Consider the following 27,519-nt stretch of genomic DNA (forward strand, 5'->3'; position numbering starts at 1 on the left):
CTGCTTCACCATTTCATCATGGCTGATGCATTTTTGCTCTCAGCCCCAATCTCCTGCCTTCTCCCCGTATCCCTTCATGTTTTGACCAATCAAGAATCTATTAACCTCACCTTAAATATTCATAAAGACTTGGCCTCCACAACTGCCTATGGTGAAGAATTTCACAGATTCACCACTCTCTGGGGAAAGAAATTCCTCCTTATCTCCATTCTAAAATGACGCCCCTTTATTCTGAGGCTGTGTCCTCTGTCCTAGACTCTCCCACTATAGGAAACATCCTCTCCACATCCACTCTATCAAGCCTTTCACCATTCATTAAGTTTCGATTAGGTTACTCTTCATTCTTCTGAATCCTAGTGAATACAGGCCCAGAGTCATCATACACTCTTCATATGACAAGACATTCAATCCTGGAATCATTTTTATGAACCTCCTTTGGACTCTCTCCAATATCAGCACATCTTTTCTAAGATAAGGGGACCAAAACTGCTTGCAATTTTCCAACTAAGGCTTGGAGAAGCCTCAACATTACATCCTTGCTTTTATATTCTAGTCCTCTTGAAATGAATGCTAATATCGCATTTGCCTTCCTCACCACAGACTCAACCTGTAAGTTAACCTTAAGGGAATCCTGCACAAGGACTCCCCTCCCTTTGCGACTCAGATTTTTGAATTTTCTCGCCATTTAGAAAATAGTCTACCCTTTTATTTCTTCTACCAAAGTGCATGACCATACATTTCCCAACACTATCTTGCATCTGCCATTTCTTTGTCCATTCTCCTAATCTTTCTAAGACTTCTTGTAGCTTCCTTATTTCCTCAAAACTACCTGCTCCTCCACCTATCTTTGTATCATTCACAAAATTTGCAACAAGGCCATCAATTCCATCATCCAAGTCATTGACATATAATGTAAAAAGAGGCGGTCCCATAACTCTTGCTGATAAGATACAGTACAACTATCAAACATATATGTTCAGTTTTATTTCTAAAATGCATATATATCAGTGCAGTCTAAACAATTTTCTAAAGAACAAAGTGACTCATGTAGCCATCTTCTACAAACTCAAATTATCTACCGTTGAGCATCGTATACTGAGAAATAATAAATCTCCAGTAAAATTCTTCACAATTTCATTTCCAATAAGGTTCCAAAGTATAAACTCCTCTACTGTGCTACCACATTGTTCTTTTTTAGTATAGAGAAGCCGTTTTGTAAAGTGCAAAAGAAATAAAGCAATCAAATAAGTTGTGAATCAATAGTCATTAATTAAATCAAATCAATCGTCAAAATATATTTCAACTCTTTGATAGTGGGGTTAGATGTGAAGTGAGGATTTTATTTTAATTACCCACAAATGCATTGGAGTACCAGACCCATTGACTAAAGAAAAGGCAGAAACCCTCATCACTTTTACAATTATTTGGATGCTGTGATTTCCAGGGCTCTGAACCAAGAAGTGAGATCATTCTAAAGAGCTTTTTTTCTGTCTGGTATAGACACAATGCTCCACTACCTTATATTTCCAATATTCTGTGATTAATTGTGTATGTATAATCTTCTTCAATCAGTAGCTGCTTTATTAGGTACACCTGTACACCTGATTGTTAATCAAATATCTAATTAGCCAATCACGTGGCAGCATCTCAATGCATAAAAGCACGCCAACATGGTCAAGAGGTTCAGTTGTTCTTCAGTCCAAATATCAGAATGGGGGGGGGGGAGAGAGGAAGAAATGTGATATAAATAACGTGACCGTGCAATGATTGTTGATGCCAGATGGGGTGGTTTGAGTATCTCAGAAACTGCTGATCTCCTGGGATTTTCATGCACAACAATCTCCAGAGTTTACAGAGAATAAAGAATAATGCAGAAAACAAAAAAAAACACATCCAGTGAGCGGCAGTTCTGTGGGTGAAAATGCCTTGTTAATGACTGGCCTGAACTGACACTAACTTACTGCCCCCTACTGTGCCTATTGTCTTGTTTATTATTTATTGTACTGCCTGCACTGTTTTGTGCACTTTATGCAGTCCTGGGTAGGTCTGTAGTCCAGTGTAGTTTTTTTTGTCTGTGTTGTTTTTACATAGTTCAGTGTAGTTTTTGTACTGTTTCATGTAGCATCATGGTCCTGAAAAACGTTATCTCATTTTTACTGTGTATTGTACCAGCAGTTATGGTCGAAATGACAATAAAAAGTGACTTGACTTGGCTTGACTTGAGAGAGGTCAGAGTAGAATGGCCAGACTGTTTCAAGCTGACAGGAAGGCAACAGTAACTCAAATAAGGACACAGTGGTGTGCAGAAGAGCATCTCTGAATGCACAACATGTCAAACCTTGAAGTGGATGGGCAACAGCAGCAGGTGATAACACTGGGTTTTACTCCTGTACCTAATAAAGTGGCCACTGAGTGTATGCTGCTCCTAAATATTTAAATATCCTGGAATAATTAATAACTCTTTTCTGCACATTAAAAATACACAGCACTCATCAAGTCTTCTATGTTTTTGTTGGGGTTGAGTCAGTGAAAGTTAATACACAGTTGGAGGCTATTCAGTCCATTGAATCTATTCCAGTAACAAATATTTTGAAATATATTTAGAAGTGAAACTGAAATAGAATAGTTTATTCCACGGCTCTCATTTAATGTAAGTAGTCCCTGAAGGGTGTTTTAATAGTCAAGTTCTGGAGTGATTTGTTTTGTCTTCATTCTTCACGGTTTCCAATAGGAATAAGAAGTGACATTTTGCCAAATGTTGAGACATTTAAGGATCTATTTCCCCATTTCCATTGAGGTGAATGACAATAACATAAGAGAAGACAATTGCCCTATATAACCAACTGGCATCTTAAGATCATAATTAGCAATAATCCAAGTAATTTGTAGGAAATGGGACCAATTAGTGGCAATTTTGTAAATCTAATGATCCAAAAATAGTTTCTCAATTTAAAATTCTCACAAATTAAATATTTTGGATTTTGTTTCTTCTCTCTCCTCAAAGTTCTGTCCATAAAGTTGGAGGGGGGACTAATTTATTTGCTATCAAGTTGCATTCTGAGAATGAAATTTAAATCTAAACAATATTTTTAATAAACTTAAATCTGCATGTTGCTAGCTCCCAATGCTTCACGGCAAAGCATAACCACATTCTTTGAATCACTTGTGGCTGCAGAACACAGTACTCTTGGGCTTCCGATGGACCAACGTTTCCAGGAAACCCTTCTTACCATGCCAAAGTCCTCCAATTTAGCTAAGTAAACTGAATGCAAAGAAAGAAAAATGTATTTTTGTGTTACTCCTCAGTACATTTCTATATGTCCCTCAACTAATTAATTACTTCTGAAGAAGAAATCAAGCATCATTTTTGTGCTGTAAAATAGCAGGACCTTTCAGCTGAGAGTGAGGTGAATAACCTAATTCACCAGCTCCACTATTGTTCAATGGTGAAAAAGGGGGCTTTTGGGAAACCTGCTGCTCTGCAATAAAGTTGTCATAGGATCTTTTCTTGCCCATCTGTAACAGATCACACTTCAGACTTGCAGCTCATTTGAAGTCTCACCTACGTCGTGCAGTGAGGTTTGACCAGAGGTGAAAATACTTACACATAAACCAAGGAGCACTTGATAGTTTTATACTGCAGTAGGCAAAACTTAATGAGAAGTCCAGCCATTGAACTGAAAGAGGAATACTCTCCATAATCCTTACAAAAGTAGTACGTGTGCCAATTTAAAAATGGTTTTAGTAAAAGGTCTTTAACCAGTAATATTTTATTTCTGTTTCTCACTCCACAGATGCTGCTTGGCCTGCTAAGTATTTCTAGCCTATTCTATTTCTATTCGATATTGCTAGCAACTTTTTATTCAAAACTCTACACAGTATGATTTTATTGATTACAATGCCACTTTAGTAAGATGTTCTGATCATATCGTGGTTGGTTGGAGTTCCTCATTTACAGTAACTTTTTCCGATAGTTTCGTGGTTGGAATTTGCTGAATGATGGGACCATTGCACTGGATGAATCCACGGAAGAAGCTCTTGGCACTTATACCTGCATGCCTTACAATGCTCTAGGTACCATGGGACAATCTAGCCCTGCTCGACTGGTGCTTAAGGTAAACTCAAGCTGATTAATCCATTTCTGCCTGTAGTTTCATGGAGTAGAATTTTCTCTGATCTTGCTCAGGCAGCCATTCTGTCCTAATCATCAATTCAGTTAAAATGGAAGCTATATATTCTGGAACGATTTGAAACAATCATAGAGTTACCCATAACAGAAACAGGCCCTTTGGCCCATCTCATCCATACATAGCAAGTTGCCTTCTTAAGTTTGTCCTATTTTCCTGCAATTGACCTATATCACTTTAAAGTTTTCTTCTCCATGCACCTGTCTAAATCCTTTTAATAAACATTTGGTCTGGTCAATCATATTTACAGTTGCAAGCAACAGCTAAATTTTAAAAGCTCTCTCAGAAAATTATTGTTTACTCCTTAGAAAACATTTGCATCAGTGTTCCATCACTTCTGCTTGTTCTACCATTCACAGTGTGATTCTTTAAACCAATAAATTTGGTGGCATGTGGCTCTACCACCTCCCTGAGGCAATGTCTGTATATGTATGATATAAGCTGTTCATTCTGCAAGGTCCCACTCACATTAAACTATCATTTAGTCATAGAAATGCAAAGAAAAATGTCCTATAAATTAGCATCAAAAGCCATAAACCTTGGTATCGATAGTGATCTCTTTAAAAACGAATAGAAATCCAATACACCTGCAATCTGTGGCCTTTAAGTGCAGCAATTAAGTGAGTTTAGGAAGCGCAAGCACTTGGTCTTCAACTACAAGCCAAGTGAATTGAAAAATAATGCCCAATTCCTTCACCTGTACCAATCCTCCAAATAGGAAACTTTTCCGGATTTTGGATATGACTAGTTTTTTTGATTAAATGTTGTGATATCTTGATAAATTGTTCCTGCATCACCAATAGTGAAAACAGCAGGATCAGTAATGATCAAGCGACTCAGATCTTGGGATTTAAACTTAATTTTAAGTGATCACATAGTTTTAAAAATACGGTGGATGATAGTGTAGACAACTGCATCAGGGAGGATGCAGAAAGGGAAATGGATGTGTTGAGAGAGCTCATTTTTAAAACTGATGAAATGGGAAACTTGCTTCCATATTGCAAGATCTGTGTGCAATAAAGTGTAAAAGATGACCAAGTGAAAAAGCTTTTGTTAGATTAATTTTGAAAGATTTTCTGCATCGGGATAAGGGAGAATGGGAGAAACATTTCAAGGACTCTCTCTGGTCATTATCAAAGTCTTGTTCTTGTGATGATTTTATCTGACGAAGCTATGTCCATACTTGAGCTGCGAGCTAATGGCAGAGGAGATTTCAGAGGCAGAGCAGAAGCACAGTCAGCATGCACTGCAAATGCTTCATTAATGCGACTGACCATGCAATTCAAAGCAGAGAAGTTTACAAAGATATGCATACTGTCCTATTAACCATGTATTGAAGAGGACATTCATTTAAATCCAGACTCTTAACTTTGATGCTCCACTTCAAGTGTTAGGAGACAGTATCTATAGTCAGATTTAACAGAATACCACACTCTTGCGCCCTATCAGTTACAAGCAGTTTCTGCACCTGCTTTTCAAGCCTTCCCATGTATTATCTTTCTTCATTTGTATCCCTTGATTAAGTAGTGACTTTCAGGAGAAATGTTGCCTTGTAATTGATAATGAGTTTTTAAAAAGCCTCACCTCATCACCATTCTTGAATAATGAGATACATTTGAGCAAAGTATATATTATACCACTCCACAGGTAGAGGAGCCGATAGAAGAGGGTGTCATGTGCGGGGATTCTTGTATTTCCCTGGATAATACAATCTCATGCTGATATTCTCTTGTGAATATAAAATAATGCTCTAGTAATGAATAATAAATATCCTTTTACTCATAGATTTCAGTAATGCAAGTTAGAAAGTATTAGTTTCCTGCAGTTTTATTCTGCTTGTTATTAGTTGCTGTGATTATTGGGATCTTATGGTTCTAATATTACTATTTGTCATATAAAGTCTGTGTTCACAGGATCCCCTTTGTGAAGCTGTATTTTGGGGATGAACATCAAGCCCATTTTAGTCTGCTATACAATTAGTAAAACATTTATAATAGTATTAGGTCCCCTTGCCCCATCTTCCCCACATTTAAAACTCCGTTAACGCCTTGATTGCATCGTTGGTTATTCCTCATATTTCAGTTCAAGTCCAAGCTGTGAAGTGGTTTGGCTATCTTCCTGCATTCAAGGCACAGTGTAAAGGAAGGTTTGCCAGGATGAGATGGGTGGTTGACTGAGCATCCCCACATCCCCAAGTAGGAAGATTGTGAGCAACATTATCACCCATAAATGCAAATGTGCAAGAGGGAATATTGTCACTAACTAACCATCTTTACCTTCCAAGTGAGAACTAAATTTACTTGTGAACTTTTTGACAATGATACTTACAGTAATGTCATTCTAAATGATTTCCAGTGGCATTTATTTATCAGAGCAAGGAGCACGTATTGATGTGAAATGAAGTGAGGCTCAGGTGCCAGAGTAACCAGACCAAGGAGCACAGTTATTATTTGCACTCTGTTTTGAAGTCATCCATTGATCTTTTTATATCCATTATGAATTCCTTTTTCAATATTCATAATATAAAGTGCCTTTGCAAACTTGTTGAATTGTAATTACTTCTTTATGAGCAGCATGCAAAATCTTATGAAGCAGCTATCATCACCTAGATTGGAAGCATTACCTTAAATGTTCTGCAGAAGGAAAGTAGGTTCATAGACTGACAATTATTTTACGTATTTACTGTCTGTTACGCCACTGGTGCTTAGGGCAACATTGAAGGTCCCCCATCTCTGGTGGTGTTCAGGACTTCCTTCAGTAGCTTCCTCTTGGTTTTCACTACTCATGCAAGTCCTGGTTGGAGACTCAGGAATACCGTCACACTCAGATGTAGAAGGATTCTTTATTGCTGTTTCCATAACAATTTTGTTTGACTAGTCAGTTGTCAGCCCTGAGCTGAACCCCTGAACCTAGGGGACCAGTGGACCATTCCTAGTCTGGCCTCTACCCTTTGACCTGTTCGGCATGGGTGACCCTACCAAGAGCCAAAGCATAAAACCCTGACTCCAGCCAACATAGCTCTCCGGGTCATTGAGGCACACAAGCCTCCAAACCATGACAAGGTTGTGGTCCTCTTGGAGGAGAATTATTACAGCAGGGAATTAAAAAATGCTACAATTCCTGCACCATTATTTTTAATCTTCTATTTTGTATGATTAGTACTTTGCCAATAAATATAAAATGTTACCTATGAAGATAACTGGGCTGTTTCTGTTTTCCAGGATCCCCCTTACTTTACGGTGCTACCAGGCTGGGAATATCGGCAGGAAGTAGGCCGAGAACTGGTCATTCCATGTGCTGCTGCAGGTGATCCATTCCCTGTAATCTCCTGGAGGAAGGTATCAGAACCTTTGTTTTATCCTTAATACAACAAAGCTCCCGAGGAGATGTACAGATTGCTTTGCTTTCAATCATTTGATAGCTCATGATCGCAAGTTCAAAGCCCACTGGGTGAGAAGTTCCTCATACAATGACATTGGACTGAATGTGCGAGGTGAGCTTGGTGGGAAGAGTGGTAGGGTAGATTTGGAATCAGGATGTAAATATTTTGGCCACGACTGGTCTTGGCAAACCTTTCTACAGAAGAGGTTTTCCACTGCCTTCTTCTGGGCAGTGTCTTTACTGGACGGGTGACTCCACCCATTATTAATACTCTTCGGAGATTGTCTGCTTGGAAATAACCAGGACTTGTAATATGCAGGTCCTGATCGGGGGGCTAAGCAGATGCCAAACCTTGCCCAAGCGTGAACTGCGGGCTAGTGGAGGGAAGGAGCACCTTGCACCTCCTTTGGTAGAGACATATCTCCACCCTGACACCTGGGTCCATACTATTAGCAGATCATACATTCTCAAATTAGTCTTATGCAAGTGATATTAAAGTGTGTTTTCTTCCTATTGTGTTTACATCATGCTGTAGGGATGCTTCACTGCAGCAGGCCCTGAAGGGCTTGTGTGCAGGTAGAGGGTAAAATGAATGAAGCAAAATACAGGGAATCCTGGAGGAAAACCTGATGTAGTCTGAAAACGAACTGAAACTTGGGAAAAGATTTGTTTTCCAGCAAGACAATGACCCCAAGCATAAAGCCAAAGCTGCACAGGAATGGCCTAAAAACAAAGTCAATGTCCTGGATTGGCCAAGTCAGAGTCCAGACCTCAATCCAATTGAGAATTTGTGGCTGGACTTGAAAAGGGCTGTTCACTCACGATCCCCATGGAATCTGACAGAGTCTAAGCAGTTTTGTAAAGAAGAATGGGGGGAAATTGCAGTGCCCAGGTGTGCAAAGCTGTTAGAGACCCATCCACACAGACTGAAGGTTGCAATTGCTGTCAAAAGTGCATCAACTAAACACTGACTTGAATAATTTTGCAATCAACTACTGTGCTTAATAATTGTAATAAATTTAGACCAATTTGTTTTCACTTTGACATGAAAGAGACTTTTCTGTTGATCAGTGTCAAAAAAGTCAAATTAAATCCACTATGATTCAATGCTGTAAAACAATAAAACATGAAAAACTTCTGGGGGTGGGGGTGCTGTATACTTTTTACAGGCACTGTATATCTAATTTGATAATACATTTGATTAGATCTTGTTTAAGGGATGATAATTGAATAAGATAATGGATCTTCCCTGTCATTTTTCCCATGAGATACTTCATGTTGCTCTATGAGAGTAGATGGGATTTCAGTTTACCATTTCATCTAAAAAAAATGTTGCCTCAGCATTTAATGTCAACCTGGACTTCATTTGAAAACTACTCACTTGGCTGAGGCTCCTCAGCTCAGGTGCCACACAACAGCTCAAGCCTGTAAGAAAGAAGGCAAGAAAGTTATAAATAGAATGGAAACCACAGATCGTTTGCACTCGAGTTCTTTAACTAAGAGTGTAGATACAGAGGAAGGAGACAATGTGTCTAAGATTTCCTTAAGGCTTTTAATAAGGGGCTGCATGGAAAGCCATGGCACAATGGTAAGTTTTATTATATTGAAGGTAATATACTTACATGGATGGAGAACTGGCTAACTCACAAGAAATGGCACCAGGTATAATGGATCACTTTCAGATTAGTAAGGTGCTCCTCCGGTGCGTCATATATTTACAATTTGTATTAAGGATCGATAAGGGATTGAGTATATTGCATCTACGTTTGCTGAAGATACAAAAACAAATGGGCAGGTAAGCTCTGAGGTTGAAACAGCAGTTGGCGAAGGTTACAGGCTGGTCAATTGAATGGGAAAAACGATGAACAATGGAATATGAAGTGGGAAAAAATGGAATAAAAAATAAAAAAAGGAGCAATTAATGTGGAAAATAAATGGGATGCTTCAATGCCAGGGGTGGAATATGAAAGTAGGGAGGGCTTTCCACACATATAATTTTGGTGTGTCTGTATTTAACAAAGGATTTCCAAGCCTTGGATGTTGGTGCAGTTCAGAGGGGATTGATTATTGGGACAAATGAGTTAATTTACGAGGAAAGATTCAATGGATTTGAGCCTATACTCACAGGAGCTTAAAGGAATGAAAGCTGATGTAACAGAAGCATAATCTCGGTGAATGAAAATCAAAAAACTGCAGTTTGTCATGTTTTAAAAGTAGCCTTTCTATATTGAGATTCTGAAATAAAATCTTGAAACATTGGCAACATGAAAACTTATCCATTTCTCTAATGATAGATACCACCTCTCCTATTTGTTTCCAACATTTTCCATTTTTATGCTTTAAATTTCAAGTAAGAGGACAGCTTGTAAAAGCTAAGATCAGGATGAATTTCTTCTCTGGCAGTAGTGAATCTTTACAATTCTCTACCCCGGAGAGCTGTGAATACGGACACATTTCAAAATGTTCAAGCTTTGGACAGATCTATTTTTGCAGGAGAATCACAAGTTATCAAGGTTACTCAGAAAATAGATTTTAAGTCCATAATCAGATCAGCCATGATCATGTAGAATGGTAGATGAGGCTGGAGAAGCCATTTGGCCTTCTCTTACTGCTTTTTTTTCAACTACTCACTCTAACACACCCTCCTTCAATTCACATCTTCACCGTTCCTTTAATCTTTTACTCACGTGCTAATCAGTCTTCAGAATGAGGACAGAAACAGGCCCTTCAGCCCACCACACAATGCTACATTAGCTCCATGTCCTTAAATGCCTTGCCTATTCAAGTGTCTATCTAAATTCTTATTCTTTGACTGAGATACCACATGGAATAGGCCATTTCAGCTCTTCAAGCTGCACTGCCCAGCAACCCCCCTGATTTAATCCTAGCTTAATCAGGGGACAATGACCAATTAACCTACCAACCGGTATGCCTTTGGACTGTGGGAGGTAACCAGAACATCTGCAGGGAACCCACATGGTCACAGGGAGAATGTACAAATTCCTTATAGGCAGCAGCTGGAAATGAATCCTGGTCGTCTGTACCGTAAAGCATTGTGCTAAACACTATGCTACTTTGCCACCCCAAATATCTATTAAATAATGTTTTTAGTTCAAATTTCAAAGTAAATTTACTATCAAAAAACACACACACACAAAGACTAGCAAGCAGCCAAGTGCAAAAGAAGACAATCTGTGCAAATATAAGACAAATAAATAAATAGACAAATAATACTGAGAACGTAAGCAGTAGAGTCCTTGAAAATGAATCCTTAGGTACTGTTCAGTGATCAGTTCAGTGTTGTGGTGAGTGAAGTTATCCACTCTGGTTTAGGAGCCTGATGGATGAAGGGTAATAACTGTTCCTAATCCTGGTGGTGTGGGATCTGAGGCTCCTGTACCTTCTTCCTAGTGGTAGCAGCAAAAGGGGAGCATGGCCTGGATGGTGGGGGGTCTTTGATAATGGATACTGCTTTTGTCTCGGTGCTCTGCATAGAGGTTCTCAATGGTGGTGGTGGGGGGGTCTTTTACTGTGATGGACTGGGATATATCCACCATTTTTTGAAAGCCAACAATCCACGATAAATAATTCAAAGTTTTGTTTGCGTCTGGAAGGCAATTCTTTCAATTTTATATCATGCAGAATAAATGCTAATAGTATACATTAACATAAGAGGTTAAAAGTTAAGAGCATCAGGTGTAATAAACAGGAAAAATGTTCATTTCAAACTGAACATATAAATGGCTACTAAGACAAGGAATCATTTCTCTCTTGCATTAAACCCATTTTTCTATCACATAAAAAGGGCTTTGGGGAATTTGCGCAGATTGAAATTTTGTGCATTGAGATTTGAAATGTGTCCTAGATGTTTATACAATTACCTGAATGCTTCTTGACTGTAAATTAGCTGAAAAGATAGTCAATATTGTTCTCTGCATTCCCAGGAGGAGAGAACATAATTGTATGCCATGCTAGTTTATTTTTAAGTACTGATTTTTTTTCCATCTTCCCCCTGGGTGATTTTCCAATATGGCTTAGGATTCCAAGTGAATTAAAAAGCTGAAAATCACTGTCTATTTAAAGAAAAAATTCTCAAATGGTTGTTTTGTGAAGCAGGAATAAAGGTGCAGCAGGGAGCAAAATGAAATGGAATCTGCTTTGTAATCAATTCTAAAATTTTGAAAGTATAATCTGCTTGTTTGTGGGAACCCATCTGCCTGTTCATCTGCTTCAGGGAGCAGGAAGACGCCGAGCATTCAGTTTTTGTGAGAGGAAAATGCTCTTCGGTTCTCTTTGGGATGCAGATCTGATTCTCTGCTGCTGTTAAAGGATTCAGGCCGCTTAAAGTTGCTCCCATCCTTTTCAACTATGAAGTCTACACTACACGAGCTACTGTACTCACTGATCCCATGAACATTGGGGAGGCCAAACGCAGATGTGGTAACTACTTTATAGAATACTTCAGATCAGTTGAGAGCTTCTGATTACTTATCACTTTAATGCTCCTTCTGGCTCCCGTACTGATCTCTGTCCTCGAGCTCCTGCGCTGTCCCATTGAAGCTTGATGTAAGCTTGAGAAACTGCATCTGATATTAGATTAGACAAATTATGCTCTTCTGGAACCAGTATGGAATTCAACACCCTCAGCCACGTAGTATCCCAAGTTTCCGTGTCAGACACCCAGATGCTAATTTCAGACAGTGATTCTGCTTCCTTCCTTTGCATCTTTATAAATTCTCATCTCATTTTGTCAAATAGTCTCGGGTATTCCTTCCTTCTCACACTTTGTGCCTTAAAACCTGCTGACCACTCAGTTTTCCCACTTTCACTGAGATGTTATTAATCTAAACTGTTAATTGATTTCTCTCACCATGGGGACAGCCTGACCTGTGATGAGTGTTTCCGTATCAAGTCAGTGCAAGGGGATTAAGTTGACATGGCTAGCTGACTTATTGAATAAACTTGAGTGGACAGACAGAAATTATTTCCTTTTTCTGTGTGCTCACTAACTATGAAGGATATATTAATGATGACTGGACAACTGGAAGAAAGTTAGGGACATTGCCTGAAATTCAAGATTCAAGATTGTTTAATGTCATTTCCAGTACACAAGTGTAAAGGAGACAAAATGATTATTACCCCAGATCCAAACCAGCTAAAAAAAAACACAATAAGATGAAGAACACAATAATAAAAAACACACAATCGATATAAGTGCATAAGGTAGCTTCTATAGGTTGATTGTATGTCCATAAAGTGATGCTTGGTACAGGAGTGTGTCTGTACATGGTGTGACTTTGACAAGAAATGATAAAGTAGTGGTGGTTGGGTGTGTGGAGGGGTGGGTTAGTGGGTAGAAGTGTTGATCAGCCTCACTGCTTGGGGAAAGTAACCATTTTTGAATCTGGTGTGCCTGGCCTGGATGCTACGTAGCCGCCTCCCTGATGGGAGTGGGACAAGCACTCCACGAGCAGGGCGAGTGGCATCCCTCATGATGTTTCTGGCCCTCTTCCAGCACCTTTTCTGTGTCTATGTTTTTGACGGTGGGTAGGCTGGTGCAGTTTGAGCCTTCCTGACCACCAGACTGCAGCTTCCGTACCCTGCAGTGACGCAGCAGGCTAGGATGCTCTCCACTACTCATCTGTAGAATGACGCGAGCATAGATGTAGACAATCCAGCTCTCTTCAGCCTCCTCAGAAAGTAGACATACTGATGAGCTTTCCTGATTATATAGGATGTGTTCTGGGACCATGAGAGGTTGTGCGAAATGTGCACTCCCAGGAGTTGGAACTGCTCATCGTTTCCACTGCTGTGTCACTGATGCAAAAAGGGAGGGAGGGAGGGGTGAATGGTGCGAGTTCTCCTCAAGTCGATAACAATCTCCTTTGTCTAGCTGACATTGAGGAAAAGGTTATTTGCCTGGTGCCAGGCCTTGAGCTCTTATACCTCTGCTCTGTAGGCCGTCTCATCATTGTTAGTGATGAGCCCCACCGTTGTTGTGTCATCAGCAAACTTGACAACGTGATTAATCGGGTTTTGACCGTGCAGTGGACAGCAATGGGTTCAGCACACAGCCCTGGGGAGCACCCCTGTTGAGGACACTGGGGAGGGTGGAGTGGTTGTGCATCATGACTGTCTGAGGTCTGTTATTTTAAAATTATTGAACCAGACTGGAAGTCCCTACAAAGGACAATGAGAATAGCTGAGAGGATCATAGGAGTCTCCCTACCATCCATTGGGGATATTTATCAGGAGCGCTGTATACTCTGGGACCTCAATGTTATCAAGGATGCCTCCCACCCATCCATCCAGCATCCTCTTTGACTTTCTACAATCAGGCAGGAGACTCCAATGTGTAAAGACAAGAGCGGTCGGGATGGGAAACAGTTTCCTACCTCAGGCCATTAGGCTTCTCAACTCCCTGCCACTTTGCATTGGAAGTGTCACTGGTTAATCTGTTCTGTACCTTACAATATTTAATTTATGCACTTTATTTTGTTTATTTATGTATAATCCATCTGTAGATTTCATCCCTACTTTCATATGTTATTATGTTTTATGTATACTACAGTGCTTTACACCTTGGGTCAGAGAAACGTCTCGTTTGATGCTATACATGCACAGTATTTAGTTAAATGACAATAAACGATTTGATTTGCTTTGGGCTATTAAAATGACTGAAATTAATAAAAAATATATTGATGGATCCCATTCCCAAGCATTGCTCCTTCCCTCATATACAGTAAGCATCTGCCAGGAATTTTCCACAGCAAAATAGAAGCTTTGGGAATCATATCCACTTATTGGTTTTAATAATGATTCTTTCTCTGTGCAACTCAAAAATGAAATGATCAAGGTTTTCAAATGAGCAAGAATAATCAAGTTTCCCTGAGTCCAAAGAAGATTTGATTTCCTAAACAATTTTGCTTATGTGTATATATTCATCAATATTTCTTATTAATTTCAATTTTAATATCACAAAACAAAATACAAGTTCCTACATCTGAATGAAAATGACTCTACATATTGCAATCATCTGCTTATTGAGCCAGATATTCTGGTGAAAGGGTTTAACGTTTACAAAGTAATAATTTTGTCACATTAACTTTGTGCTCCGGTTTCCTCCCACATCCCAAAGACGTGCAGGTTAGAAAGTTGCAGACGTGTTACGTTGGTGCCGGAAGCGTGGCGACACTTGTGGGCTGCCCCCGGTACATCCTCACACTGTGTTGGTCATTGATGCAAAATGACACATTTCACTGTACATTTTGATGTGTATGTGACAGGCTTTTAGAAACTTGACAAATTTCTAACTGATCTACGGTATCTGACACAACAATGCAAAAATGCTTCTCGCAAATCTGCACTGGCCTCCTCTCTAATCATAAGCCTAAATCCCTCCCCTCGTCAAAACAGGAGTCCAGTCATTTTCTTCATATGTTACTTGTAATCTCATTACACAGCACCTCTCCTACCCAAGACACAGACCTACAGTTTCCTGCAATGGCAGCACTTTCAATGAAGGCTCTTCAGCACATGGGTCCACATTGTCTCATAACCACTTCAACATTAATCACTTCTCCTATCCAACTACCTCACTTTTCCTCATTCTCCCATTTTTCTACTTCTGTACCTGCCTGAGCATCGCAGCTCCAACTCTTTTGCACTTGTCCGGGAAGAGGATAGGGTTCTGTTAGTATGATGAAGAGAAGTGATCCAAGTGGCTGAGAGAAAATAGTACTCGTGCGATGGTGAGAGGGAGAAGAACATGTGCTTATGCAGGCTGGTTTGATACAGGTTAATTTGTTGGATGTGGAGGCAGAAAGGTGGTCCAATTGTGAATGATCAAGCCATTAAACTGAGCCACTTTGTTTCCATCTCCATGGATGATGCCTAATCTCCTGAGAATCTCCAGCAGTTTCTGCCTTTACCTACATAGTAAAGTACCAAGTTTGATATTTTTCAGTTGGGCTGGGAAGATGCTACTTCATGGAGAGAAATAGATGTTCTCCCACTTTCTTGGTGAAAGTTATAAACTCAAGCAAGGCTGCCAAAGAATAGATCATTTAGTCAATTATCCTCATCACTGGTTATAGAGCTTTGTTGTATGTAACTTCATTGATACATTTATCACAGCAGTGACTGTACCTGATTAGCTGGGATATACTCTCAGGCATCCTGAGCTGGTATATCAATGTAAGCATGTCAATTGTAAAACACTTACAGTATGTAACGTGCTGAATGACCTGGGACAGTTGGCATTAGTTAGCTTGGTTTGAAGTATCTCTTTGGTTTGTTATCTGTTTAAAGGTAGGGAAGCCCAGTAAAAGCAAGCACAACATCCTTCCAAGCGGCAGCCTACAATTCAAAGCTCTCAGCAAAGAGGACCACGGACAATGGGAATGTGTTGCCACGAATGTGGTCACAAGCATCACTGCCAGCGCACATCTGACTGTAATCGGTGAGAACAAGAGCTTGTCTATGAACTACACGTTTGTTTTACCTGTATCATGATGCATGTGGTAGCTATTTAATTTGATGTGTCGCAGTATTTTTGTATATATAATTAGTTGGAGCAAAAATAGTAATTAAATGTTGGTTCTAGGTCCAAATTGTACTAAGGTCTGCCAGTAAAATGAGCATATTCTTATTCATTGTAGCTGATGTTTTAGATGCTCCTTTCATGAAACAGCTTATTAAGTTTGCATTCTGGAATCCAGACTGCTTTAACAATAAAATAAAATTCACTGATTCCTTTTTCAGAAATGGGGATATGTTTATATTGTAAAAGTTCTCTGAAGCTGAATATAACTGCAAATTGACTGTTTGATTTCACTTTAATATTGCATTGCCTTCTTTGTTGTAATTTCTTTGTACCCACGTTCTATGCGTCTCCGTGAGCTTTGTTAGTCCTATGTTGTGAATGTTTGCAATTTAACAATTACTTGCATAAATTGCTTCACAGAAGCTTAATCAAGCCACGATGGAGGTATCAGAACCAGTGACCAAGAGCTTGATCAAAGAGGTAGATTTTTAAAAAGCAGCGAGAGATGGAGAGAGTATGGCAAGGATTGAAAATTGTTTAATATCATTCTCCAGTACATGTTTTGAGAGGAATGAAATAATTGTTACTCTGGATCTGATGCAGCATAAAGAAACAATAACTTAAAAAACAAAAGAAAACACAATAAATATAATTACAAAAGCAATTCTATAAAATATAATGTATAGGTAACTGTTAAATACATAGACTAATTGTATTTACATGAAGTGGCACTAGGAGATGTATAATCAGTGGTGGAGGGGTGGGTTAGTGGATGGAGGTGTTGATGAGGCTAATGATTTGGGGGAAGTAACTGCTCTTGAGTCTAGTGGTCCTGGCATGGAAGCTGCATAGCCTCTTCCCTGCTGTGCTTGCTGTGCTTCCGATGTGAAGACGGGTATGAGTGGTGCGGGTTCCCGAGTTGAAGACCAGGTGCCCTAAGATCCAATTGTCAATGATATCAAAGAAAAGAGAGGTTTATTTTATATAGGCATTAGAACCGAAGGTTTACAAGGTGCAAAATGTGCTTAGTTAAAGGCAGCTTTGGACTGCAGGTGTGTATGTTCTGCAATGTTATTCCTCTCTGCAGAAAGATTCTACATCAAATCCCATCCCAACTTCCAGCTGATATCAAAATGACTAGTATATCTTTACCTCCATCACTTGGTCAGAAACCCATTCCATTAAACTCAAACAGGAGAAATTATACTAGGGAATAAGGAGATAGCATCTTCTGGTAAGATGGCAGAACACTCAGATGCACCCACCTCAACAAGACCAACCAAAAGTGTTCTCTTAGCATCTTTTCTCTGATCGCAAGATACTGCTGGACATTAAGAAGTTCAAGTACTGTAGGTCTGCTCCATCAGCGAGTTGCTCATTGGTGGAGGAGCTGGACTTGGTGTGGAACATATTGCTGCCTGCTACAGGTGTCGGAGTCGGTGTGGAGTCTAATGGCGAGTGATTGCCTTCATCATTTTTCTTGTGATCACAGATTGGACATTGGTAATGTGCAATGCTGCAAGTCTGGTTCACTGTTTATTGGCAGGACCGATGGCAGGAGAGCCGTGTCGCCTTGGCTGTAGAGTGGACTAGGGCTCATGCTGTGGTATTGCCTCTTGCTACACCCAGGTTGTCTTCCACTGAGCAAACACTAGAGGGCAGCACGCCAGTGTTTGCTCAATGGAAGACAAGCTGGATTGCATTCATCTGCAGACTACTGCCAGCTTCTTCTTGCTGACAACATCCATGGACTCAGACCTGGGCCACATTTGCTATCTTATGATGTGTATGTCTTGTGATGTGTATGACTGTTGGTACTGTGGTTTTGCACGTTAGCCCCAGAGGAATGCTGTTTCATTTGGCTGCATTCATGGGTATTCATGTAGCATTGAATGGCAATTAAACTTGAACTTGAATTAAACAAATATTTAATTGTCTGTACATTACAGAAGACCGTGATCTCACCTCAGAGATTGTGGACAGCTGTAAGTTTGGAGTGAATGAGTTCAAAGTAATTAGTAGTCATTAGAAAGAACTTTGGAAAGGAGGTAATTCTCTAACATTTGATTTTTGAGATACCAATCTTGGATAAATCTCTAAGATTTTTGAAAGAGATGTTGATGGAGATAATTGACACAGTGCTTGTCAACATACAAACTTCCATTGATTCTAAATTAGAAGTAGCAATTTTAAAAAGAAGCACAATAAAACAGGGAACTACATATCAGTTAGCCTGACATCAGTGGTAGGAAAAATATTGGAATCTAAACTCAGTGGCCTCTTTATTAGGTACCCCAGCTCATTGATACAAATAGCTGATCAGCCAATCATGTGGCAGCAACTCAATGCATGAAAGCATGTAGACATGGTCACAGAGGTTCAATTGTTGTTCAGACCAAACACCAGAATGAGGAAGAAATGTGACCTGTGACTTTGACTGTGGAATGGTTGTTGGTATCAGATGGGGTGGTTTGAGTATCTCAGAAACTGCTGCTAATCTCCTGGGGTTTATATACTAAACATTCTCCGGTGTTTACAAAGAATGGTGTGAAAAGCAAAAAAACATCCAGTGAGCAGTGTTCCTGTGGGTGAAACGCCTTATTAATGAGGGAGGATGGAGAAGAATGGCCAGACAGGAAAATAACAGTAACTCAAATAACCACACGTTACAACAGTGGTGTGCAGAACAACATCTCGGAATGCACTACAAGTTGAACCTTGAAGTGGATGGACTATAGCAGCAGAAGACAACAAACAAACCTAATAAAGTGCCCATTGGGTTTATAGCAAAAGCAGTAGCAAATGAATGTCAGAAAATAGAAAAAAATCTATTTTATAAGTTCAAATTTCAAAGTAAGTTTATTGTCAAAGTACATATATGCCACCATATACTACCCTGAGATTCATTTTCTTGCAGGTATTCACCGTAGAACAAGGAAATACAATAGGATCAATGGAAAAACTACACACAAAGACTGGCAAAAAATACCAATTTGTTTGGGCTGAGTACATGTGAATTTGTGAAAAGGAAATTAGGTTTAACAAATCTATTTGAGGTTTTTTTTAAGATTAGTAAGTAACCAAATAGAAAGGGTGAACCAGTTGATATTGTGCATTTGGACTTCTACAGTTCAAGACTTTTGAGAAGGTGTCACACAAGAAATTTCAAAACAATTAGACTTTGGCTAATTGAGGATTGGCTAATGGAAAGGAAAAAAAAGAATAGAAATACCATACCCCAGTCATTTAAAGGTGAGAATTTGAAATGTACTTGTGTTCAGCGAGACCTGGGTATTCTTTTACATTGAATTTTGAAGTGGAATGACAGCAAGCTGTTAGGAAGGCAAATGGTATGTTGGCCTTTATTGCAAAAGGATTTGAGTACATGAGCAGAGACATCATCACACAATTATTTAGTGCCCTGGTGAGACTACATATGAAATGTGTATATGTATCAGCTGTCCCTATCAAAGGAAAGATATGCTTGCAATTGAGAGGGGAGTGAAGTTTCAGCAGGCTGACTTGTCATATGAGAGATATTAAGCAGGCAAGGTTTATATTCTAGTGAGCTGAGTAGAGTAAGAGGTGATCTCATTGAAATGCTTTAACCTAAATAAGGTAGTTTCAACACCTCAACTACATTCTTTACAAGATAATGGCTAATTTTTGGATAAATTAGGCCTGGCAGTCCATATTTCAATACCAATCACAAGACTTGTTCTTCTCGTACAGGGGTGGGCAAACTTTTTGACTTGTGGGCCACAAAGGGTTCTAAAATTTGACAGGGGGGCCGGACCAGGAGCAGATGGACGGAGTGTTTTGGTAATACACCTCATAAGAGAAAATAAAATATCATGGGATATGTAGAAAACATGTGCTTTAATTTCAATTGCAAATGAACAAATACATTACAACAAAATATCTGTCTTTGAAGTCCCATGGTATTTAGCTATTTATTGAAATGACTTTTAAAACACTGAAAATTAAATGAATAAAATACAGCTTTTTTTAATAGTAACTTATTATTTTAAAGCACTGAAGATTCTGTTATCCTTCAAGATATTATCATCATCACTCTCCTCCTGACTGTCTTTATTTCAAAAACGGTAGGAGATGCAGGTCTACTTGTCCTGCTCCTTCTTATTCAATTGTCCCCTGTGCCAAAACTCAACAACGACCAGCACAAAGACAGAACAGTGAGAGCGCGCCAGTATGCGGAGCGCGTTATTTGATCTGGAGCACATTTTTTATTTTGAGAACATACGTGCACCTGCACACTACTCATGTCCATCACTTTACAGAAATGACATGTAACATGTAAGGCTTATTGAAAAAAATATTTTCAAATGCATTTTTTACATAACACAACGAAGAAACTTATTTTTAATTTCAGTGGGAACAGTGTTGTTGGTCTCCCGTTTTAGCCAGCGCATCAAAGTCTGGATTTAGTTTTGTTGTGGCGATTCTCAGGATGGATCTGAGGTGTTGGTCAGTTAACTTGGATCTGTGGCTGGCTTTGTTGATGTTCATGACACTGAACGCCTGTTCACACAAATAGGTCGAGCCGAACAAAGAGTAAAGCGCAAATGTGGAGTAATACGCTGCACCTCAACAAAGGTCAATGTGTAGCGGTGTGCTACATGCAGCGCTAAAATTACGACACGGAGTCGGTAACTGCAGTCGAAGAAAAAAACTTTATTCGAAATCCCCAGCCTCACTTTTAAGCCTCCCTCAACCTGTCCCCCTGTGCAGAGGCTCCAAAGCTCTGTGCTCGCAAATCCCCGCAGGCTATCTCCCTTAGCCGGAACGCTGGCTAATTGCGAGCCGGTTCGGATGTGCCAGGAAATGGGTCGCCACAAATGTATATAGAGTGCGTCATCTATTGGGAAAACGCCAGAATTGCGGGGAAAAAACGTTAACAAGGTTTATTAATATAATTTCATCAAGTTCTGCGGGCCGGATTTAAAAGCTTAACGGGCCGCATATGGCCCGCGGGCCGTAGTTTGCCCATGCCTGTTCTAGTATCACCTCATCTTCCATCAAGGTAGCCTCCAAACTGATGGCATAAACATCAATTTCTCTTTCCAGTATTTTTTTCTTTTCCCCTCCTGCCTGGTGCCCCTTCTTCTTCCCATTCTCCCATAGTCTACTCTTGTCTCCAAATAGATTCTTTCTTCTCCAGTACTTGACCTTTCCCACCCACCTGGCTTCACCCATTACCTTCTAGCTTGTCCTTCTTCCCTCCCTCCACCCCATCTTTTTTATTCTGGCATCGGCCATCTTCCTTTCCAATCCTGATTAAGGGTCGCAGTCCAAAATGTCGACTGTTTATTCATTTCCATTGATGCTGCCTGACCTGCTGAGTTCCTCCAGCATTTACTGTGTGTTCTTCCTTATATGCCTATCTAGGTTTTCCTTAAATATATCTATTTTTGATTGTCCCGGCCACCTCTTGGTTAACTCATCTGTAGTTTCCTGTTTTCTTCTCTGTATTTTCTTAAATAACAGGATTGAATTCTCACCGATTTTAAAGTACACATTTCTCTTTTGGATTCCTTGGTGGCAAGCTTACATGAAGACCTCTAATTTTGGACTTTATGGGTGGAACACTGATTCTGCTTTCTTTTGTTATTTCACAGTTCAAGTTCATTTTGCCCATCACCTTCAATGTCCAGACTGTTCAACCTTTGGCACTCTGTCCTAGGAAGACTTTATTTAAATGAAGGTGAAGCACCAACATCCAAAAATTAAATGTCATTTTCTCAAACAATAAAATAGGGTTATCAACTGAAATATCATCTGCTTCACTCTTCATGGAAGTAGGCTGATCTGTTGAGCATTTCCTGTTTGTGTTAGTATTTTAGTGAAAAAAAGGAGACTTAACCATAAAAAGGGACATAGTAAAAATGAGCTAGTGTAATCATTGTAAAAGGATGATACAAAATTGAAATTCAAGTAATTAATTCTCAATCATAATGCCTCTTTTGTTAAACCTGAATGCCATAATTGTGCCAATGTATTTAAAATCATTCTTGAACAGGTAGATAAGAGAAATTGTCACAGTCCTCCAACCACAGTATCTAAAATGAGACACTAGCCATAGAAAGAAAATGTTGGTATTTATAGAGATAAGTAAAAAGTATTGAAAGAACACTGCTACTGATGCATCAGATCTTACCACCATATTTTGTTAGTCGTAGTAAAACCACATTCTATATTTTTCATTTGAGATAGGTACAGCTTTTACAGAATTGGAACAGTAGTTTCTTTTTATACGGGCAAACAGGTTAACCACGGCCGTCTCTTTGAAGTGTTCTTTCAGTCCATTCATAGCAATCAGAAAGTAGCAGAGGATATTTTAATTAACAAATTTAAAATTATGCAGTATCTAATTAACAAATTAAGTTTTTTACATTCTCTATTGAAGAGCAATGGCGGATGTTAATTTTATAGAACACAAAGGTGCTAATTAATAGATTAAAAATGACAACTCGTTAGATGATAACATGCAGAAAGAAACAAGATCTTTGGTGTGTGTAATGGAAGTTATTCACCCCATGAACTTAATGAGCTTTAAGCAGGATGAATTGTAAATCTATCTGCTTTTTAAATGCCATCATTCCACAAGGAAGCTTTCTGTAACATCTCATTAATACTGCCAACGTGTGGCATCATAACGTGTGACAGAGCAAATATGCCCCATTTATAAAGCAGCCTTGCTTCACTGAGTAACACTGCCTCAGGAAACAGACATAATGGTTTGGCCTTCTCCAAGGGCTGAGAAACTCATTCTACAAAGCAAACCATAACCACAGAGCTGTTGTTTGACAATGAGTTCACCATTTTTGTTCCAGTCAGCCCTGAGCCCTCCTTCATCCATGTGTACTGAACTTCACATGGTTAACCTCTGTGAACCCTTTACTTACAAGCGAGGGGACCCCAGTCAAAAGGGTAAGAAGGCTGAAGTTGCTTGGATTGCTGGCAGTCATGGAAGTGCACAGTTCTGTGGTGTTTTGGCCATCCTTTGAATCAAGCCACACTAGAAGCTCCACACAGATTTAACACAAAGGCACCTGAACATACTGCAGAACTACTTTCAGTACAACACAGATAGACCATTAATATTTCTGTATTGTATGTATGAGAGTTCAACTCTATGATGCTGATATCATACTGCTACTAGTCATTGTAAGGAAGGTACTTGTTAAGAGCTCTTAATATCTCCAACTGCCTCGAGATGATAAGGCAGGCTATTATGGGCATTTTGCAAGCCACTATATTGACTTAAGCTTTCAGTTTGTTGCCTGAGAAACACAATTATATATTTGCTACACGGTTCAGTTTGCTGTTTTCCAGCAAGTGCCCAGAGTCATTCAAGATACCCTTAGCGATCAAGTCAATCATATTCACTAATAATATATTAATTATGCTAATCCCTCAAAGCTCAGCTACCCCATATATCACTGGATACAAGAATTTAACTTGATTCACAGAACATTACCTACAGATACAGTAAACTATCATTCACCAATAGCTGTATAATGGTTGATGTCATATCCAATTCCACTTTGTTGTACTCACACTTTATTTATTCTTGGGGGTGTTTAGTACATTATTAAACTGACCTGAATATAGAATGGAAAGTTTATAATCCAGTGATATGCGGGGTAACTGAGCTTTTAAGAATTAGCACCATGAATATATGATAGATGAGTGAATATGATTGGCTTGATCTCTAAGGGCATCTTGAATGATTCTGGGTATTTGCCAGAAAACAGCAACATAAACCATGTAACAAATACATAATTCTGTTTCTCGGTAACAAACTGAAAGCTTAAGTCAATATGGTGGCTTGCAAAATGCCCATAATATCTTGGGTTAAAAGTTCATCTTTGAAATACTTCTCCAATATCCCATATGTTTCACTTCGGGTAAGAAATTAATTAGTAATTGGTTTATTATTTTCATATGTACCAAGGTGCAGTGAAAAAATTTGTTTTGCATTCCATCCGTACAGGTCATCTCATCTCATCAATATACTGAGGTAGCACAAATGAAAAGTAATAACACAATGCAGAATACAGAGTTACAGTTACAGGAAAGTTGTGGTGCTGGCAGACAATAAGGACGTGGAACAAATAGGCACATATCCACCAATACTATAGAAGAAGGCCAAGTTGTGGGTATAGACAAATTCTGTTTAAAGATTTACTTAAATTGATGCAAAAAACAAAATACTGTAAACGTTGGAAACCTGAAATATATTTTTTATAATTTATAATTATATATATATATATATATATATATATAATATTTATATCTTATATATAAAATATATATTAAAAATATATACTTTTTAGACATCTCTAAAAATTTGAGTTCACCTTGTGTATTTAACTCTGAATCTGACACCCAAATGCAAATAATCACGATATCAGTAAATACTTCACTTTTAAAAATAAACATTACAATGATTTGATCTCGACATCTCACTTTTTGAAACTATTCCTGTAGATTCCCCAACAGTGGAGTTTCTAAATGCATAGCATAATGACTACTAGGAAACAAGTTGCATCCTTAAAGCATGCTCACCATGGCAGACACTCCTTACAGTTGGGAGTATTGGGCACACGGACCTCCCAGAGCACCCTGATTAGGCAGGTATCTAGTCTCCTAGATTTAACTCCCAGAGAAAACTGTGCTACAAAACGTAAGGACAATATCCCACTAAGAGCATTTTATATCGTACATGACTCATGACTTTCAGAATGATGGACCCCCCCCCCATTTTATGGTGACTAAATTATATTCCTGCAGAAATTTCTGTCACTACATAATTAAAACTATCCCTGAATATTGGCAACTCATCACACACTGCAAATATAAGTGACAGCAAAATACCATTAGCAAGCATAACTTGTGTCATGGTGTATCACTACAGGCAGTGTCAGGTCCAATTTACCATTGCACTGGGACTTCTGCTTCAAATGGGTAAAAGCACCTTAAAGAAGAGTCACTTTGCTTTTGATTTACCCACAAAAGGAACAGGCATAAAAAGATACATTTGTTTTGTGAGACAATTCAGGTTTGACTGCTGTTCAGAATTCAGCTACAGTTTCAGTCCAGATGCTGCTCTGTACCATCTGTTCAGGTGAAAGCACCAGGATGTATTATGTCATAGCTGAAATCTGGAACCCTGGAGTTTGGAGCTGATAGGTAAGTGAAGTTCAGGTGGGTCAAAAATGCAACTTTCAGGGAAAAAAAAACTTGGATGTCTAGGGTTCAAAAGATTCAAAGCGACACAATCAAACTGCTGGAGGAACCCAGCAAACAGTCTTGGGTCTCGGCCTGAAATGTCTACTGTGTACTCTTTTCCGCAGATGCTGCCCAGCCCGCTGAGTTCCTCCAGCATTTTGTGTGTGTTACTTGGATTTCCAGCATCATCAGAAAAGGTTCAATGGTTCATTTAATATCAGAGAATGTATACAGTATACAACTTGAAATGCGTACTCTTCACAGACATCCTCGAATCAAGAAACCCCATAGAATGAATAATACATAGAAACATTGAAGCCCCAAAGCCCCCATTGGACAAGCAGCAGCAGCAAAAGCATCAATGTTTTCCCCCGACCCCCCACAAGTGTCAGCAGACACACTGACCTCCCCCCCCCCCCCGCCACCAACTTGCACCAAGGAGAAGCCCCAAAGAGTCATTGACCCAGAGACCATCTAAACTACAGTCCACACACCAGTACTTCATTATCTCAGCGAGGGAGAGAGAGGGTCGCTCCCACAACAAGAAGTGCGGAAACCAGCAATTCAATGTTCCAACGTTATTATGAACATATCTCCTTTTTTACAAGAATTATTTACAAGACTGTGGAGAAAAATCATGGAGGTTGGTCTAATTTGTCCCCTGCTTAAAAGATACAGCACAATTAAAATGGGCCAAGTGGCCTCCTGTAGTCATTCCATGAAATAGTACCTCATCAATGCTTTGCTACCAGGAGCAGATTAACACAAGTGTTAATTCCAAAGGTATCTTAAATGAAGGAAATCTGTATGACATTGAATTAGTATTTTTTGTATAATCAAAAGCATCAAGATAACCAATGTGGAGCTTATCGGTGAAAGGGTTTCATTTCCTCTGTGTATTTTTTATTTGTTAATTTGTTTGCATTAAATTCCCATCTGCATTAATTTAGCATAGTAATTATTGCATGTGGCAAATGACATATATATTAACCAATGTGCTCAAAATAACTAAAAATAGCCATGAAGAAATTAAATCTTGCTATGTCTCGATTTCTCTAGTTCTGAAAGGCTGCTGTAATGAAATCCAACTGTAAGCATTTCAATTTAAGAATCCACTGTTCTTTATTAATATAAATCGGCCTTTCACTTGTCATCTAAAAGTTAAACCCAACCATAATTTTATTCAGTTGAAGATCAATGTTCCCATTTTAAATCTGTGTTTTTACGTTATTTTTAAATTAGCACACTTAATAAGATCTGCTGCTTCGAAAGCTGTTCCTTCACCAGAGCCAACATGGGAGGGAAGATTTAATTTCCATGCTGTGTGCAATAAAACTTTTCTCACAAGCAGGTTTACAATTTTGTTGCACATATCACAGAGGAAATCATCCTCATCGTGTTATGAATGTTGGTTGATGTTGCTGCTAAAAGAACATCTTTACGGGGGGGGGGAATAATTTTGCAAGAAAATAATTCCAGATCCCATGTAGAGACAGCCTGCAATGTCTTTGAATTAGAAGCACTGAAGTATGTCAGTCATAGTGGAGTAAGAGTCCTTCACGCTCTCCTTGATCTAGCTGTGTCAGAGTTGCCTGAGCATAGGATTCTTCATCTCTGTTGAAGTATTTGTGTTAACACTTGATTTATCATTACTGAATTTTTAAATAATAAAGTTTCTGTTCTCATTTCCTGTTTATGCTGAAATGAAAGTAGATATTTGCAGTAAGCTGAAACGGTGATGATAGCCAGGGAAGTGCTCGGTTACCTCCCGATAACAGCCTGTCCCATGTCAAAGAGTGTTTTCAATTCGGACCAATCATTATCTGTGAGGATTTTTACGAGAAGAGTGACTTCTATGGCAAAGACTCTCAGTTTAATTTCACACTTGACTGAATGCTGTCTGCACACTTCCTCTCATTTGTCAAGGTTATATTCTGTCACCATTTTTTCAGGTAGTTACTAGAATTTAGATTAGGGTTTCTGCTCATTATGAATTGTATTTTCTTCTTGCTCCTTTGGAGTTAGAGCGTAGAGTGATTTAGAATGTTATTGAGATTGCTTTTTTTGCATTGGTGGGTATGTTTGCCTAATTAATTTTCACACAGATCCATAATCATATCATCAGCAGCATTTTGTATTTAAAGCAAGACG

At 39.0% G+C, this 27,519-nt stretch overlaps 1 protein-coding gene across 2 annotated transcripts in view; it reads left to right on the top strand.

The window, feature by feature from the left end:
* The window catches only part of igsf9bb (immunoglobulin superfamily, member 9Bb), a 687,093-nt gene that overhangs the window by 588,577 nt on the left and 70,997 nt on the right, over positions 1–27,519 (top strand). For both annotated transcript variants that reach the window (XM_059957059.1, XM_059957060.1), the window contains exons 9-11: positions 3,975–4,115; positions 7,409–7,525; positions 15,879–16,029. In XM_059957059.1, coding sequence (XP_059813042.1) covers positions 3,975–4,115; positions 7,409–7,525; positions 15,879–16,029 — 409 coding nt within the window. The remainder of the gene's footprint in view (positions 1–3,974; positions 4,116–7,408; positions 7,526–15,878; positions 16,030–27,519) is intronic.

Source organism: Hypanus sabinus, chromosome X2 (genome assembly GCF_030144855.1).
Source record: "Hypanus sabinus isolate sHypSab1 chromosome X2, sHypSab1.hap1, whole genome shotgun sequence".
Lineage (NCBI taxonomy): Eukaryota > Metazoa > Chordata > Chondrichthyes > Myliobatiformes > Dasyatidae > Hypanus > Hypanus sabinus.